The 19,749-nt window shown below is 38.1% G+C and overlaps 1 protein-coding gene across 1 annotated transcript; it reads right to left on the bottom strand.

The window, feature by feature from the left end:
• Positions 1 to 8,890: 8,890 nt before the first annotated feature.
• Positions 8,891 to 12,039, bottom strand: LOC138169458 (permeability factor 2-like). The gene is made up of 4 exons (XM_069098916.1): positions 11,770 to 12,039; positions 11,515 to 11,644; positions 11,267 to 11,376; positions 8,891 to 10,136 (listed from the first exon to the last, which is right to left on the bottom strand). Exons 1-3 carry the CDS (start codon positions 11,870 to 11,872, stop codon positions 11,277 to 11,279), a joined length of 333 nt encoding a protein of 110 aa, XP_068955017.1. The 5' UTR covers positions 11,873 to 12,039; the 3' UTR covers positions 8,891 to 10,136; positions 11,267 to 11,276.
• Between the last annotated feature and the right edge of the window lie 7,710 nt (positions 12,040 to 19,749).

The raw sequence follows: 19,749 nt of genomic DNA, 5'->3' as shown, positions 1-19,749 counted from the left end.
CAGGAAAACAACTGAAAGGGGATTAACACAGGGCACATGTTAATATATTATATTAGCATATAATCAACACATATGGTGTTATCAACACGTAATAATTAACATGTAAATATACAATTCATTATGATTATAGATGGCTAACATGTTTTAAATCTTACAATTTTTACATTTCAAATTAAATTATTTGCATTTCCAAAAATATCTTTCTCTCTCCCCAAAATACATTTTACAAATATTTCTTTCCCTCTCTCCACTTCTTTCAGCTTCAGCTTACTCTCTTGGAAAATGAGGGTGATATAATAATAGCACCTGTTTCACAGGGTTTTTCTGAGGATCAATTGAAATGGCAGTTAAAACACTTCTTGAAATGAGTTAAAACACTTAACTCTCTCTAAGGTCAAGCTTGGATCCTATAATTACAATTTTTTTCTTTTCTTTCTTTTTTTTGGTCTTTCCATTTACATTGATTCTCTGAATTCTTCATTCATGTACCACAATTTATTGAACTATTCTCCTACCAATGGGTCCCTGCTTTGTTTCCTGTACTCTACTATCACAAATGTGCTGCTATGAATATTTTTGGTATATTTTGGACATTTTTCTGTCTTCGACCTCTTAAAGATATGTACTTAGCACTAAGAAACAAATTAATATTTTAGTCACTTTTTCAAAAGGGGTTGGAATAATTTGCAGATCTATCAGTTTTATATACAATAATTTGTTACTTTTAGGCACTAGGTTTTGAATTTTTTTTCTTAGAAAAGGTCCAGGTGAACTGCATTTCCATCATACCCTCAATGATTGCACAAGGGAACATAGAGTTTGCCCTTTCCCATCAGTACAGCTAACTAGCGATAGCCTTGGGTGATAAGCATAAAAAATAGACTTCTGGGAATAGACTGAGAAAGGTGCTTACACAACAGCAACAAAGATAAGGCACCAGCATCAGTTTGTTCTGCAATTTTCATGATTTGGGGACCTTTGAGCTATACTTAATTATTAATAATGTAGACAAATATTTATGCATGTGGAATTCCAAAAGGAAAATGGGAGTTGAGAATACCCACTCAAAGTATTTTTTTCAATAATGAAAGTCATCTTTTTCAAAGGACTTTTCCTATTGCACCAAAATGAACCCAAATCTGAATCACAGACCAAACACCACCTTCGCTCCATGACCACACACATATAGGCTCTAGAGTAGTCATTTCTAAAGTATCTTTTTTTTTTTTTTTGCTTTTTGGAGGGCGATTGGTGTTAAGTGACTTGCCCAAGGTCACACGGCTACTTTTTGTGTTAAGTGTCTGAGGCCGGATTTGAACTCAGGTCCTCCTGACTCCAGGGCCGGTGCTTTATTCACTGCACCACCTAGCCGCCCCCTAAAGTATCTTTAAATGCATAAACATAATTGAGGAACATAATAGGATGCTAGAAAATGGTAGACAACCATGTGGTTAGAGTGAGAATGACCACTTCAGGTGGAAGTTTGATAAATATTGATTGATTAATTGGATACATTATACTGTGGGTTCTTCTTGTGTTATGAACTATAGAGAATGAAGAGTACCAACTAATGAGCATTTATTAAGCACTTACTCTGAGCAGGTTACTGGGGACACAAAAAATAAGGCAATCTCTATTCTCAAAGATCTGTTGGGAGAGACAACATGTATATGCAGGGTGTTCCAAAAGGTTTTTTTTTGCATACCTTTGGTGAGTCTATCTTTCCCTTTTTATACCTCACCTGATGACAGGGTGACAGAACAGAGGGTCATTTAATGCATTCTGTTGTTACATTTGCCAAGGAAACAACAATCTTGATGAGGGGGTGGGAGACACGTTTGGAAAAGAACCTGTATAGTAACATTCTATTCTATTCAATTAAATGTGTTTGTTTGTTGTTGTAGTTGATGTTAATGGCAAACTATAAGCACAATGGTATCTTGTATTCTCATCTTTCAAATATCTGTGAGACGGTAAATAAGAAGACTCCATGGCACGTTATTGACTATCTCTTGTGAGAATTTTTTGGTCTCTACTAATGGCCTTGTTCAGATACCTTCAATATCAGTCCCTTAATATAATATCACCAGCACAGGCAATAAAGTTTGGAGGGTCCAACTGTATTACCTTCAGCATCTAATCTATATGTACCAGTAGAACCCTCACAACATACTTAAACCTATTTTTCCAGATCCAAATTACTTATTTACAGAGAAACACATCACTAGTAGGCTGGCCATCTGGCTATGGATTTTCTTTGCCATAATAATTGATGAAACATGGAAAATTTTAAATGACCCTTGGTCTCTTACAACCCATTTTTGCTTCTGCAGTGATGGTGTTGGAGTGATCAAAAAAATGAGAAAAGGATTATCTGCTATCCAGTGATGCTGGACTCCTTGCTTTTCCTTCTGCAAGGTACCCCATCTCTTGAATCCATGTATTTTCACTTCTTGTAGTTGTTGCTGCTGTTTAGTCCTTTGCCAGTCATATCCAACTCTTCGTAACCACCTTGGCGTTTTCTTGGCAAAGATACTGGAATGTTTTGCCATTTTCTTCTCCAGATCATTTTACAGATGAGGAAACTGAGGCAAACAGGGTGAAGTGACTTGCCTAGGGTTACACAGCCACTGCCTGAGGATTTGAACTCAGGAAGAGAAGTCTTCCTGACTCTAGGCCCAACACTCTATCCACTGCACCATTTAGCTTGCCCATGTATTTTCACTGATGGCCACAATGCCTGACATGTTCTTCCCCCTTCTCTCTACCTCCTGACTTCCAAGATCTTTTTAAGGCCCAGATAAAATTCTGCCTTCTGCAAGAAGCCTTTCCTAGTCCCTCTAAATTCTAGTGCTTCCTCTCTGTTGATGAGTTCCAATCACCTTGTCTATAACTTGTTTGTATGTAGTAGTTGTCTTCCCCATTAGATGGGAGTTCCTTGAGAGGTATTTTTTTTGCCTTTCCTTGTATCCCTAGTATTTAGCAAACAATAAATGCTTAATAAGTGCTTGCTGACTGACTGACTGACTGCTAAGAACCAGTCCATTTTTTTACTCTTAGCAAACTTAATTTTGTCTGTGGGTACTAGATGTCAGATCCTTGGCCAACAAGTGGATGTATTTCTGGAGGAGCTGAATCACATCAATCTTGATATTCTTGGCCATTAAAAAAAACACAGAGAAGAAAGAAGGACATTGCAACTAAATGCAAGGAGAATTTGCAGGTAATCTTGGATAAGCAAAGAAAGTGTGGGAGGGGTAGCTGCTCTTATTGTACATCCAGAAACAATAGCAAACATTATTTCAAGACCTATCTGGCTATCATGTGATACATCACTAATGATATCAGCAAAAAGATCACCATGGAAATAATTGCAGCTTACCTATGAATATTGGTGGCTGAGGATGAAGAGTCAGAGAAATTCCATGAGGAACCTGAGGAGATTCTCCAAATCAAACCAACACACACCTTAATAGCTGGGACTTAAATGAAAAAGTGGGAAAAGGTGAAGATTGGGAGAAATTTATGGGAAAGTGTGGTCTGTAAAGAATAGATGAGAAGGGGCGGCTAGGTGGAGAAGTCAGTAAGAGCACCGACCCTAGGGCCCTGGAGTTGGGAGGACCTGGGATCGGTTCTGGCCTCAGATACTTAAAACCCACACACACAAAAACTGGCCCTGTAACCTTGAGCAAGTTACTTAACCCCAGTTGCTTTAAAAAAAAAACAAAAGAATAAATGAGAGAGGCCAAAGAATTGTAGATTGTATAGAAACATCATGAACATTTTCTTTCAAAAAGAGAATAAAAGAGCACTAGGTATTATAGGCACCAAATAACTCCATCAAATTGACTCAATTTTAACAGAAAGACAAAGACTTATTATTGATATGGGAATTATCCCTGAGGTATCTGTGTACATTCAAATAACTATGAGTCAATATGAATTTATTAAATGCTCATAATGTGCCAAGTTCTGGGCTAAGTAGCTTCAGGTCACTGATTTGTTGGAGTTATGCTCACAATTAATATAAAAAAAAACAAGGAGAAAGGATAATAATAAGAAAACTATGGTAAACAATTTAAGCTATATAATGCTGGGTTACTTAAATGAGCATTTGAAGAATGAAAAGTGGGAATTATACAATAGAAATTACATCAGCAGGGACCATAATAATTTCACCAAAAAGGTTAACCAGTTAATTTAATTGCCACCACAAGGAGACCAAAAGAATCCAGAAAGCACATTAGTCAGAAAACATTTGACCCACATGGAGAAAGGTGGCTGCCAGAAGAACAGTGAGTTAGAATATAAACTTACAGATGGTGAATGACTAGGAGTGGTGTCGTTTCACAAGTAGAAAGAAAAACAAGGGGAAAAAACAATTAAAAGAAAACTTGGCGAGGAAAACTTGGATTTCTTCTGATGTATTTTATAGCAAAATGCCAATCATTTTTCGTATTATTTAAAAGGGAAGGCAATGTTATTTACCAACCTATAGTTTTCTATTTTGATCATGAAACACTAAAGTTTTAAAATGTCCAGCAAAAAATTAATTTCCTATAGGGGCGGCTAGGTGGCACAGTGAGTAAAGTGTGGGCCCTAGAGTCAGGAGGACCTGAGTTCGGATCCGGCCTCAGACACTTAACACACACACACAGACACAGACACAGACACACACACACACACACACACACACACACACACACACACACAAACTAGCTGTGGGACCTTGGGCAAGTTACTTAACCCCAACCGCCCTCCAAAAAAAAAAGCAAAAAAATTAATTTCCATGTACTTTATTTCTAGAGAAAGTTTAAAAATTAGACATCTATTATATTAGAAAAAAAGAGAAACTCAGAAGAAAAATGACTAGTGGCAACAGATTAGCTTTCATGAGAAGGGTGGATGGGACAGCATGTGAGCTAAGGGGAAGCCAAAGTCAGTTGAAGAAAAAGAATTGACTTGTGAGTGAAGCCATCAAGTTGCTTCTGTGGGGGTTTGGGATGGGGTAAGAAAGTGATCAGGACAACTCACAGATGTTTCATAAGACAGACCATGCTGGAGTCCAAGAAGACTAATCTGTAGACAGAAGTGCAAATAGTCACACATTGGAAACTGGAAGATGCTGCTATTCAGAGTTTAATTTATTGCTTTGTTGATTGTCTAGACTTTAGAAAGTGCTAAATGGTAATGATGAGTATTCAACTTGAAAGTGTGTCATAAATACACTTTCCCCCCAGAGAATCAAGTATTTATCAGAACTGTTGGCTTTCAAAGCAGCTGCTTTCACAAATTGCCCTGTATACTTAGGAGTGTCTCTAGGATGGAAATGAAAAAAAAAACCTCTATTGTAACAGAAAAAGACAAATCATGCTATTAGTTTCTCAAGATTTTATGAAAGGGAAACATCGTTATGTGCTTAAAATATTTAAGGTTTCCTGTTCCTAAAGACTGGAGAAGGAAATGACAAATAACTCTAGTACCTTTGCCAAGAAAACTCCAAATGGGGTCATAAGTAGTTAACCAAGACTACAAAAGAACAACAAAATTTCCTAAGGATTTCAATTGGAGTAATTCATTCTAAACAAAACTGTAAGACATTGGAACAATGTATATGGTGTATAAAGTGTGTTAAGAGTTGAGAGTTAGTCCATATAAAGAATGTTAAGTCTTTAAGTTTGTAGAAAATGTAGAGATACAGTTAGCCTTACCATCTATTCCATGATGAGTGGTAATAGCATTAAGTTACTAAACTTAAACTGTATTATGATCTTTGTAACATCCTGTGCAACAGACAGGGTATTAATGAGATTTGAAATATACTGTTACTATCAACTTTACAGGAATGATCATCATAGTTTATCACTTAAAGGAAAAAAATCACAAGATAAACTATACCAGATGTTTCCAAAGACCCAGAAAAAAAAGTATAATAACATTTTTTAAAAATTGGAAAGTAACTATACTTTATTGGACAGAATGTTCTGGGTTGGCCTTAAAATAAAGAACTTAAATATTCTGACTTAACCTTTTTTTACACTTAATATTTTGAAGGAAATTTCTTCTTCTATCTCTTTCTGAAAGGTTTATTGGTAATATACAGAAAGGCTGGCACTTTTTTTGGGGGGAGGTATTTCATATCATACTACTTTGCTGAAGTTACTAATTATTTCAGCCAATTTTTATTTGCATTATTGGGTTCTCTAAAGAAGTAAAAATTATATTTTTGCTTATGCTTACTCCTTCAATTTCTTTTTATTTTCTTATTGCTAAAACTAATGTTTCCATAGCTATATCAAATAATGATGGTGATAATGGTTATTATTATTGCTTATATGATACAGTGGAAAGGGTGTTAACATTGGAGGCAGAAGTTATGATTTCAAATCTTGCCCCTTTCATTTATTACCTGTTTGATTTGGGGGAGTTCAGTTAACCTTTCTGAGCCCCAGAATGAGGAGGTCGAAAAACATAGACTTTCTGTTCTGTTCTGACTCTAAATCTATGATTCTATGAATTATTTCTAGCATTTTAGCATTGCAGATAAAATCAACTATTGATTTTAAATGCATATCATTTATTCCATTAAATAAAGATCCATTTCTTCCTATGCTATTTAAATGTTATTATCATGAATGGTCATTGCATTTTGTCAAAGTATATTTTTTCTCTATTGCTATAACACGTGGTTTAATTATTTTGTTATTAATATGGTCTATCACACTTCCCAATTTTCCTAATATTAAACCAAATTCTGCATTTCTGGTATAAAACCTACCTGATCATGGTTAATTTCTCTAATATGTTGATATAACCACTTTGCTAATATTTTATTCAGCATGTTTACATCAGGGCAGGTAGGTGGTACAGTGGAGAGAGCATTGGCCTGGAGTCAGGAAGAACTGAGACTCTCACGTCCCTTTACCACCATGATTAACATTTTTTCTCTCAATTCTCCAGCTTCCTCAAATATAATTCCAGAACTCAAAATGATATTCTGGATGAGGTCAGGATTATAGAATCACAGATTTAGGACTAGAAGGAACTATGGTTCTATGGTCATACAAATGAAGTAAATGAAGCCCAGAGAAATTCAGAGACTTGATCTAGGTCACATAGTGTGGTGATTAAAAAGGTTCAAGAAACCTAGTTCCTGAGTAATTTAGTCATTTTATTAATAAGGCCAGCACATTATTAATAAAAGGATGGTCATTTGTCCATCTCTTTTAGACCAAAGACAATCATGGTGGTGGGCTCACAGTTTATATACTCTTCAAAGAGTAGGTGTTCCTGAAGGGTGACAATCAACTTTGACTGAATAACACAATAGGAGGTGAGCTGTATTAAAATGAAGGGCTGCGAGTGACATCATGTCACCCTGTACTCAGACTACCCCCAGCCTTGGATTATCTATACCATGGGTGTAGAACCTGTGACCTTGAGGCCACATGTAACCCTCTAGGTCCTCAAGTGCAGCCCTTTGACTGAATCCAAGCCAAACTTGAGGACTGAGGGGGCTACACATGGCCTCACGGCCACAGGTTCTACACCCCTGATCTAGACAAAAGGATATGTCTCCACCCAAGCTTGATTAAATGAAATTCACCAGAGATTAGAGTTTCTTGGTTGAGTAAAACTTCTACAATTTAACTAAACTTTCAAAGACTGAGGTCTTAAGGAGAAAAAAAGAAAACAGGAACTCAGTCTCCCCAAATCATTAGTTATTAAGAACCATTCCTCTCAATAGGCAATAAATAGGTGTGTACACAGATTCTCTGACTGCAAATCCAGAGCTCTTTCCATTGTACCAGTGTGTCTGGTTTGTTCTCACCCATGCCTGACTCAATTTGCTTTCCTGGCATCATTGCACACACCCATATAAAATGTCAATAAACTGAAAATGTTAATTAGGCTATTGCTGGCAGCTGGCAAACTAACTACATTTCCCTCCCAGTCTCTCTGCTGTTGTTTTGTCCTTCATTCTTGAAGAAGACCGATGACATCACAGGCTAATAGAGTGTGCCAAAAGCCTCAGTGTAGTTTCAAAGTATTAAAGCTTGAACCTGAACTAAGACTTTTGGGACACTCTATTAGCCAAGTGAGAATAATATTCTAGGAAAACATGTACATTTTTGGTGCACCCTACAACAGGAAGATTTTTTTTAAAGTGAAATTACTGTCATAAAATTATTAGGTAACCCATTCTATGAGAGCATAGAGATCTGTGCTGAGTTCAGAGGAAATATGTTACAATCTCACCTTTCTCACTACCTGTATGACCTTAAGCAAAACAAACAAACAAAAAGCAAATCCCAAGCTCTTTGGGTCTCAGTTTTCTTTGTAAAAGGGGAGGACTGGACTAGATGACTTGCTAGTCTCTTTCAGCCAGGGATATGCTGGGGCCAGCTCAGATAGGCTGGAGCCATTTGTTAAATTTTCAGTATAAGCATTTAAACCTCAGAAATCAGTAAATGCTACCAATCTGACCTCAAATTTTGTTCTGTTGATTGCCTTGACTTAAGAAAATAATGGAGAAAGTATTAATAATATAGATGGAACCTTAAAGTGTGTCATGTGTACATTTTTTTGGAGAACCCATTGTTAAACATTTGCCAACACACCACTGCTTCCCATTTCAGCTCTATAGTTCTATAACTAGATGGGAGTCGGGTTCTTTTTGTCTCTAAATCAATGATCCTATAATTTCTGGGTCACTGAACTAGCTATATGACTTGAAAATCAAAGCTATTTGCCATGCCAAGGTCACGATCGGGTGTGTGTGGCTAGAGATATCATTTATCATAATTTATTAAATCTAAATAATGTAAAAATTAATGGATAAGAAATGCAAATATTTTACCATAAGACTAAAGCAAGAAGAATACAATATCATTTGAATTTGGAAAACATTTATTTTTCCACCAAGAGGAATGAAATAAGTACAATTAACTGGAAAAGGAAAAAAAATATTTATGCAGCGTAACAGTAACATAATTTCTTACAACAAAATGGTAAAAAGTAATTTTGGCTAGTTCATTATAGCATAAAAATGCTTTTTTTTCTCCAAAACTCTGTTAATAGTTCATCCAATTTTTAAGAAAGTTATGTGAAGACTTGTTTAACTATATTTCAGTTCTCAAAACTGCTGGAGAAGCATTCTTGATTCTTACTAAATTAATGTTTTTCATAAAATATATCTGCAAAAATGGAAGTATATAACATACGTAATTAAGAATTTAATTATTTCCTTAGTTTCTTTATCTTTTAATCTATATATGTATGCCCATATATGCATGTATAACTAGCAATGTAAACAGAGCTTCTAATAATATTCAAAAAATATCTAACAAGATCCATGTTCAATGACGTTATGCCATACTAAAATAGAAACCACATTCTAAATTTATATGGAAAATATACATTCCTTTCTTTAAAACTCAACTATTTGGAAATTCTAAATAAACTAACACGTGATGGATAAATGTATGGCACTCCAGCTTTCTTGAGATAAGAACTCCAGACTGAGATACGAACCTTAGTAAATGTGCAAGTAACTAGTGCAAAATCTTGCTAGCTTCATAGCCAGTTGGAGTGAATGTCTTTCATTTAATCTCCCTTGTCCTAATAGTCATGGTTTCCTTTTTGCAATAAAACTCATCCCATATTCATATACTAAACTGTGGAGTGTATGTTGTGATCTTCATCTTTTGAGAAGCCTTGATTACAATAATCCTAAAGCATTCACAGATTACCAAGTGCCACTTAGTGTAGTGATTTCCAAAGAGCTGATCAAATGCCAAAGATTTCATGATGCCAGAATAATGTGCCATGTAAAAAATAAATAGCTTAAATAACTTTTTTTTTAAATCAATGTCAAGTTCATAATAAGGCAATGAGAATGCCAAGTGCTGGGAGCACTGTCCATAAAGCGGGTGCTTTATGAATCCTAAATCAGTGAGTGATGGCTAGCTGACTGGCTGAACCACACACTCAGAATAATGTTCATTTTCTTGTAGTATTCTTCATATCCATTCATTCATTTCCAAAGGGAAAAAAAATCCTTGAAAGATTTTCTGCTAAGGAATCCAAATTTTCTTACAGAGCATCTTCACTTCACTAGTCTTTTCTCAGTTCCACTGTTGAGGAAAGGAGAGGATCAGTTTAAATTTCAATCTGTAAACAAATAACTGCTGTTTACACTAATTAAAACTGGTGAGTCTTTTAAAATACAACTTTAAATTCATTGAGAGATGAAGACAAACAACAATAAAGTTACTAGGAAAAACCTGGCCCTGTGTAATGGGAAACATAAGAAGCTAAGCCTCAGGAAGATCAGGTACTAAGAGCTCAGGTTTACTTTAGTAGCATGGTTAAGTCAACAAGCATTAAATAAGTACCTACTGTGTGCCAGGCACTGTACTAAAGGATGAAGATATAAATAAAGGCAAAGACAGGCCCTACTCTCAAGGTACTCACAGTCTATGGAGGAGAAAACTTTTAAACAACTATGTACAAACAAGATACTTAGGGGATTAATAGGAAGAATCTCAGAGGGAATGAGTAAAGATTAAAGAGACAGGGAAGGGTGGAATTTTAGGTGAGACTTAAAGGAAGCCAGGGGAAGACAGGAGTAGAAGGGCCACGAGATCAGTACTGCTAGAGGGCCCCTTTTACTCACAAGAAAATGAGATTTATAGAAGTTGTGATTTGTCCAAGGTCCTGAAGCTAATTCGTGTTGAAGACAGAATCTGAATCCTGATCTTCCTGACCCCAAGTTCAGTGTTCTATACACTACCACGTACACCTCTGTCCCCATTCCATGTGCTTTGATCTTCACTGTCCTCAGCAGTAAAACAAAGAAGCTGAACTAGTTCATCCATTCCAAAACTAGCATTTTAAAATTATATTGAAATATATTCTTACATGTACATACAGATGTGTGTATGTATGTGTTTTACATACATATCAATATGAGTGAGAGAGAGAGAAAGGGAGAGAGAGGGAGAGAGAAAGAGAGAGAGAAATAAAGAGAAATAGAGAGAGAGAGAGAGAAAGAGAGAGAGAGAGAGAGAGAGAGAGAGAGAGAGAGAGAGAGAGAGAGATCTGACTTCATTTTCTCGTTTTCAGTGGAACCTGTTCGTGACAAATGTAGGATGCTAAATAAAAGTAGGTTTGGAATGTAAGACAGCTGAGGAGTTTTAAGTAGAGTAGAGCTGATCCTGGAAAATGAAGCTTTCCCAGAAACTTAACATTATTCGATACACACCTTAAGTAAATCAAGGGGCAGACTGTCCGTTTAAATATCTTTGGACGAATTGCTTCACCCAAGGAGCTTCTGGGTTGAGACAAATTTCAGTCCCCTTCCTCAGAGTGGCTCTGCACGTGAAAAGAGAAGAACCAGAGAGTGAGGGAGACATGGCTGGGACAGAGGTCGCCGAACTGGGGACTTGGGGGGACGGGACAAAAAAAACCCAACTTTAAAAACTGGGAGCTGTCAGAGAACAAGGGACTCACATGATTTCGTGCCTGGGACAGTGGGGTCCCGCTCTGATCAATTCCAAAGAAGCTAAGGTTTTGGGATGAATCCGTTGTATGGTCTTCACGCACCTGCAGCGAGGCTCTCCAACCGTCCCTGGCCAGGAAGCTGAGGGGCAAACAGAGATTGGTCATTGGTTCTAGTAACCCACGGACCCCAGGCTAAGCAATCCGGGGCCATCCTCACTCTCCCCAAACCACTTTACCAACCCTCTTCTTAGCTCCCTTTCTCACCGCTGGCGATGCAGGCTAAAGTGGCCAGCAACAGGAGCCGCAGCAACCCCGAGCGAAGGAGCGCGGATCCCGCAGTGACTGGGGCGCAAGTTGCAGGGCGCATCGTAATAGAGCGGGCGTGAAGGAGGAGGTCTAAGCGCACAGGTGGAGATAGGTCGTCAGCTTTATGCACCTCGTGCACTTCGGAGCCCTTTTATCCATGTCCATCCAGGGACTCCGGGAGGAAATTGGCTGCCCAGGCATTTTCGGGAAATTCCCTAAGAAGATGGGGGTAGGGAGGTGGAGAGTAAGGGGCGGGCTGTGCAAGGTAGGTGGAGGACCTCGTTGGGGCTGGCCCGCCCTCAACGGGAAGAAAGCCTGAGGAAATCCAGACTAACCCAAAGCCAGTCCACCTCGCCACTGAACTTTTGCGCTGGGGAGCCACTGGCAGAGACCAGGCACGAGCCGGCGCTGGGGCTGCCAAGGTACTCCTCCCCAGTGGCCAAACCGTGGTCACTGGTGACGAAGAGATGCTATGTGCTATGCCAGCTCAGCGTGTGGTTTTCCCGACTGTAGGGAAAGCTTCTGTACCGTAGGGACCCATGTTTCTTCATTGAATTCGAAAGATTAAATCAGGGAAAAAAGGAAGAGGAGGAAGATTGGATGGATGGAAGGGAGGCTTGTTCCGCAGTCCTGCTATCTGAAGACTCCATTAGCAATAGAAATCTTCGAGCCGCGATGAGTCCCCCCAAACTTAAAAAAAAAAGGAAGGCAAGATATGTGTGATATCGAGCTAAACTGAACTTTAAATTTAAAGAAACGAAAGCTCCCCTTTTCCTCCCCTTTCCTTTACGCCTCCTCTCCCCTTCTCTCCCCTCTCCCCTTCCCTACCTTTCTCCCCTTCTTATTTCCCTCTCCTATCCCCATCCTTCCCTCCATCTTTTCTCCATCCCTTCCCAGACCTGGACGATGGAGTGGTGGAGATAGCCAAGGAGGCCACGGAGCCCACCAAGGCGAACATCGCGGGGCTGGACCAGGACATGCTCACCAAAATGACCATGTATGTGACAGACGAGCTGATAGCCACTAGAGGAGACTAGAAACCTCTGGAAAAATATGAGCAAACTGACTAGCACGAAGTATCTAGAAATGAAAGTTATCCATAGATAGAAACCTGGAAGACTGAAACCAGAAATGTGTTGTACAGGGGGCGGCTAGGTGAATAGAGCCCTGGTCTTGGAGCCAGGAGGACCCGAGTTCAAATCCGGCCTCAGACACTTAACACTTACTAGCCTCGTGACCTTGGACAAGTCACTTAACCCCATGTCCTCCAAAAAGAAAAAGAAAGAAAAAAGAAATGTGCTGCAACTCAGCCTGATCTGGATCAGACCACTGTATGGGGTAGCAAGTAGCAGCTCTTGAGCAAGTCCCCTGCAAGTTGGATGCAAATTCAAAGAAACTAGAAGCCAAGTACAAAAAGAGGGGTCATGAAAGCATTCCTTAGCACAAAGACTAACTACCAGGATGTTGAGTAAGAGCTGAAGTGCACAGGATGGAATTAATCAAATGTCCAGGCTTCGGTTCCATAAAAGGATCTGATCTAAAGAGAATCACAGCCCCCACCTTTGGTGGGCTGTGTAAACTTTGGACAACCCTTGATGTTTGACCAAAATGGTACCCCTGCAATTTCATCTTATCATGTGCGTCATCGTGTGCCCTGGACTAGGGCTCAGAAATCAGGATAGACCTCATCTAAAGCAGACAAAGCTAAGAGACTCTGGTATCCCAGCCTCCTCTCTCCTCCTCCTCCCCTTGGGCTACATCTTTGACTCTGTTCTGAGTGTACCACCACTCCCTTCATAACCTGTTCATGAACTTAAATAATCAATACTGATTTATACAAAAAGAAATACTTTGTCAGTGACTTCTTTTCTCAAATCACCTTCCAATCTTCCTTAGATTAACCTCCCTTCAAAATATTCCCTTTTACCAAACCTAAAGTGGTAGATAATACTAATGCATAGAGAGAAAAACAAAGCTTAGTGCTCATTCCGTGGATACCAAAGCTCCCTCTTATGAGATACTGCTTCCTATAGCTCAAACATCAGTCCTTTTAAAAATTAATTTTAATTTCTTTTCAATTATCAAATATTTATTTTTTATCACTTCCACCCCCCCCCCAAAATAAATAGACATTATCAAACAAAGCAAATTCACACATTAACTATGTCTAAAAATGTATGTCTCGGTCTTCATATTTAGTTCATCAGTCCTCACCACTGGTCATTTAGAATCATGGTTGATAATTGCATTGATAAGATTTCTTTAGTTTCTCAGAGTTGCTTATCTTTTTTTGTCTTTATGGAGGGGGGAAATCAGGGCAATTTGAGTTAAGTGACTTGCCCAAGGTCACACAGCTAGTAAGTGTTAAGTGTTTGCAGCCAGATTTGAACTCAGGTCCTCCTGACTCCTGGCCTCTATTCACTGTGCCACCTAGCTGACCCAGAGTTGTTTATCTTTAGAGTACTGCTGTCATTGTATAAATTGTTCTCTTGGTTCTGCTCACTTAACACTGTATCAGTTTATACAAATCTTTTATAGTACAATAGTATCCCATCACAGTTAAATACCATAACTTGTTCAGCTGTTTCCTAATAGATGAGAACTCCCTCAGTTTCTAGTTCTATCCATCACAGAAAAAAGCTGTTCTAAATTTGTGTGTTCATAGAATCTTTTCCTCTTTCTTTGATTTCTTTGAGATATGGACCTGGTTGTGATATTGCTAGACCAAAAGGTACAAAGGATTTAGTAACTTGTGGGGCAAGCACCAGCACTGGTACAGTGAACCATCTTTCATCTGACTGGGGAAGTGACCACTGATTATGTTAGGAGTTACACCCTAGAACATGGGGATGAACTCTCTGATGTGTGTAGAAGGATTTTGGAGCTCACCCCCATGCAATTTTAGCCACAATTTCTGTAATGTGTGAGAGAGAAAACAAACCTTTTTTTTTACTCTGTTTGGCTTAACTCCAGAGTAGAGGTTGTTTTTTTTTTTTTAATTAAACCAGATCTACAGTTGCAAATGTGTATCAAGCTCACAAAGTGGAAACTCCCTTTGTTGATGCAGGTCATCATTGGCCAGGGGGAGTTTGGGACTTGCCCAAGGTCACAAAGCCAATCTACACCAGAGGCAGATCTTATTGTGTCTTCCTGCCCATGAGGCTAACTTCAAATGCACTGCCTCTAGGACTTAGAAAACACTAAGGAAATATAAATAGAGTTCTATGGAAATGAATTATAAACTGAAAACTATTAGGGAGCTTTTAAATCATAAGACCAAGGCACTTACAAAACTGCTTTCCAATTAATCCCAAATAAACTCTTTCATGAATGAGTGAGATGGGCATGTTTATGTTCCTGGGAAATTTGACTATCGAGACAGGAAAAGGTTGATCCACAAGACAAGGCTGTCTATCTGAGTTCATCAGCTTCATTGGGACCTTTGGTTTCCCCCTTGAAATAGTTTACCTCATCTGATATGCACACTGAAATAGCTCCTTGTGAATTGTCTATTAAATAAATAATCTTCACCTGTTGGCATTTAGGGGAAAAAGAAGACTCTCCTGTAAGAGGGCAGTTTCAATTCCCAACCTGATCAACAAACAGTGAGTCACCTGAATCCTGCAAACTCAGCCAACCACAAAATCCCTGGAATCAAGCTTCCTTCTCTCTTGGGTCTGCTCAAGTCAGAAAGGAATGTAGAAACGTATCCAAGAAACCCAACATTCATCCTTGCAACACCAAGAAAGTGGGGATGGATGCAATAGGAGGGGATCTGAAAGGCGTAGTTCCTTTGGAGAAAATAGAATTTCAGTTCTTGGAGTTCCTGACATGAGCTATTTGTACAGAGATCACTGCTATAGTGATATAGTTGAGAGGAAGGGAACTATCATGTACATTGCATGAATGAGTGAATGAGTGAGTGAATATCTCATTTATTAGAATTTCAGTGGGAAAAGTGCTGGATTTAGAATCAGAGAGACTCATTTCAAATCCTGCCTTTGATGTGTGATGCGTCTGTGTAACCTCAGACAAATCACTTAACCTTTGGGGTCTTCACTTTCCTCGTTTCTAGAATGGGTTGTTTGAACTACATGTCTTCCAGGGTTCCTTTCTTCTCTAAATCTAAAAAACTATAATCTTCATAGCCTGAAGAGAGCTAGTCAAAAGCACCTACCTTTAACTATCTCACCACGGAGTGATAAGTATAAAGAGACTCTGGCTCAAGGCAATTTAAATAGTTCTGAACCATTTCTCTGCAACCACTTATGCCCCTGTGATTTCATGGCTGTCTGAAAGCTAGATAAGTGGTCTCCATAGAATTTGGGGTTATGGACCCTTAATCAGTAAAAATTTCTTTGAGCTTTCACTGCAAATATAGATATGTTTTTTTATAAATTATTTACATATCTTTGTTGTTTAGTCATTTCTGACTCTTTGTGGCCCCATTTGGGGATTTCTTGGTAAAAATCCTGGAGCGGTTTGCAATTTCCTTCTCCAGCTCATTTTACAGATGAGGAAATTGAGGCAAACAGTGTTAAGTGACTTGCCCAGGGTCACACAGTTAGTAAGTGTCTGAGGCTAGATTTGAACTCACAAAGATAAGACTTTCTGACTCCAGAGCAGTCTTTCTGACTACACTGTGTCACCAGCCACCCATATACACATGCATTACTGTATTAATAATTATATTATTAAGCAGGCTAAAAATGAAAATTGAATGAAATCTACCTCTAAGAGGACCCCTGAAAGATTGCACTGCAGGAACCATGACTAGATTGGCTAAGAGGTTGTTTATCAAGGGAAGGAGAGAAACAAAATTTTTAAAAAAGCCACAGAAAAGACTTTGAATGGCATAGAGGAGACCTTCCAAGCTATAGGTATGTGGGGAAAAAAAACCCAACATCCCAACACGTACTTGGTTTCCCAGTACCTGTATCCCCTAGCAATTCCTACCTGAGTGACTCATCGGGTGAAATGGTTTTCTCCACAGTTAAGCTGAGATTTCATCAAGTTCCTAATTCCTGTGTATTCTATCACCTAAACTAATCTCTGTGGCTTATCCAGTTACTGTGTTGTTGACTTTAATAAATGATTGGTTGCTATCTGTTACTTTCTTTTGATTAATAGTGAGGGAGGAAAGTAAACTAGTGGATATTTAGCTAACTAACCTTCCAGATATGGGATAGAACTACTTTCCCCAACCATAGTGACCAAGGAAAATGACTTTTTTCCTGAGTTCCAAAAGACTCATGCCCATAGACTCCAAATATCAGACTTGTGATAGATATAATTCCAAATCTAATAATGTCTTGAAGATAGGACATCAAGACTGATCATTCAGCACCCTCATAGAGGTAAAATTCCCATCTCCCTAAGACATGAGGTAGGGCACCACACACACACACACACACACACACACACACACACACACACACACACATTACTGGAGTTACTAGGGAATTGATAAAATTTATTGGGGAGGGGACTGACATTCTCAGATCTGAGCTTTAGGAAAACCACTTTGGCTATTGTGTGACTGATGGATTGCAGAGAGGGAGAGACTGGAAACAGAAAAACCTATTAAGGGACTCTTGAAATATTCCAAGAGAAGGTGGTAAGGGGGTTCTGAGAGTAGAGAAAATGAGATGGATGAAAGATTTTGTGGAGATAGAAACTACAAGGCTTGAGAACTGATTACATGTTTGATATGAGTGAATATCAAGAAGGGGTAGCTTTGGGGGGAAAAGGTGATGAATTCTGTTTTGGAAATGTTGAATTTGATATACCCAAGGAACATCAAGTTTGAAATTTCCATTAGGGAATTGTGGATATGGGAAGATGACTCCATCTCTGAAGCTCCTTCCCTCCATCTACTGTTGATTTCCTCATAGAAACTCCTTTTTGAGGAAGTGCTCAAGCCATCCATGTTCATTCTTCATTTCACTTCAGTCTCCTCAAGTGTAAAATGGCCATAAAAATGTGTATAATCTACAGCAAATTGCTTGTCATCTTGGGGAGAGGGAGGGGAAGGAGAGAGAAAAATTTGGAGCTCAAAATCTTGTAAAAATGCATGTTGATATTGTCCTTATGTGTAATTGGAAAAAATAAAATACTATTTACACTTTTTAAAAGTGGGCATAATAATAGAATCTACCTCTCAGATATGCACGGTCAAATGAGATGATATTTTTGAAGTATTTAGCATAGTATCTGACACATAGTAGGTGCTTAATAAATGTTAACTCTATCCTTCCAGTCTCTGACACATAACTACATGTGGAGACTCTTTGATAACCTCTCAGTGCTCTAGGCAACTCTCTAGGGCTACAAATGGTAGAGAAGTTGGTGAACTTGATTGGTAGATGGAATTTCTTCTTTAAGAATTTATGTTGGAGCAGTTAGGTGGCACAGTAAATAGAGAACTGGGCCTGGAGTAAGGAGGACCTGAGTTCAAATCCAACCTCAGACACTTAACACAGAAAACTAGTCATGTGACCTTGGGCAAGTCACTTAATCCCAATTGCCCTACCTTATCCCCTCCAAAAAATAAAAAAAAAGGAAAGAAAGAATTGGTATTCTAGACAGTTCTCTAAATAAGGGAAAGCAATAAAATCACAGGCCTCATCTCTACCTTTTGTTAATTCTAAAACATTATTATATGATCATCAATATTTACCAGGATTATACTGTTTATAAAGCTCCTATAATGTAGGTCCTGTAGGAAGCTAGAAAAGTAGTGTAAAATGGAGATTTCCTTAAGGAATCTGAATAAGAAATAAATACAAATGAGAACTGTGTGAATGATGTGCATACATGCTGAAAGTCCAAAGAACTTCTGGAGACTGGGTAGGGTTAACAAAGCAGGAAAAAGCCAAAAGAGGTATCTTACAAAGCAGAGTTTTGAAGGAACATGTTTCTTTCATTGAACAGCATGAGTATACTCAATCTTAAAATGGAGAGAAACTGAAATTTAATCTTCATTTAATGAGTCAACTTTCTTTAGAAACAGCTTATTAAGCTTTGGATTACCAATGTCATGATTAAGAGATTTATTTAATGTAATATCAACCAATCATTCAACCCTCAAGGAAATGTTTTTGGTGTCTTCACTTATAAGTTTCTTTGTCCTAGATTGGCTTTCGACACGGTTATTACTTAGTTGTTACTCTTGGGAAAAGTTAAAAATATCTCCCTCATGACATCTTCTTGAAGTAAACCACAAGGTCCAAAAATCTAGCAAGTTACTCAATACTGGAAGAACAAAAAATATAGAAGAAGAAACACATATTTAAATTTAGAGGTATATAAAATTATTAGAGGTAATTTGCAAGACATATGGTTTACTTAAGTCATAATGTCCTAAATGTTAACTATTTATTTTAAAATTGATCTTCATTCAACATTTTTCCATTTAATATATGGTATCATTTTGTTGTTGTTAATGTTTTATTAGGATCCTGTTTTACTTTGCATACATTTAAAAAACACTATGAGCTGAAAAATATCAACAAAAACACTATTTCAATAGGTAAGATCATATTTGCATATAGAACTATGAATTTCTATTAGTTATGACCTAGTGGGTAGAGAGCCAATTTTGAAGCACAGAAGACCTGGGCTAAGGCTTTGTCTCTGACACATGTTATCTATATGACCCAGGGCTAGTCTCAGTGATTTAACTTCTCAGGATTCTACATAAGTGGTTCTCACAATATTTTGGTCTAAGAACCACTTTACACACTTAAAAATGATTGACTCCTCCCCACCTCCCAAAGAGGTTGTATTTATGTGGGTTACATCTATCAATATTTATCATCTTCGAAATTAAAACATCTTAGTATTATTGTGAAAAGAGTTTTTACCTCAAAGTCCTTTTCAAAGGGGCTCAGAGACCTCTAAGATGTCCATAGATACACTGTTAGAACTAGTACTCTA

Source organism: Petaurus breviceps, unplaced genomic scaffold (assembly GCF_028583685.1).
Source record: "Petaurus breviceps papuanus isolate PSGF00001 unplaced genomic scaffold, PetGlider_PUasm1.0 126, whole genome shotgun sequence".
Lineage (NCBI taxonomy): Eukaryota > Metazoa > Chordata > Mammalia > Diprotodontia > Petauridae > Petaurus > Petaurus breviceps.
Note: the sequence above shows the minus strand (reverse complement) of the source record. Positions and strands in the feature narration are given on the sequence as shown.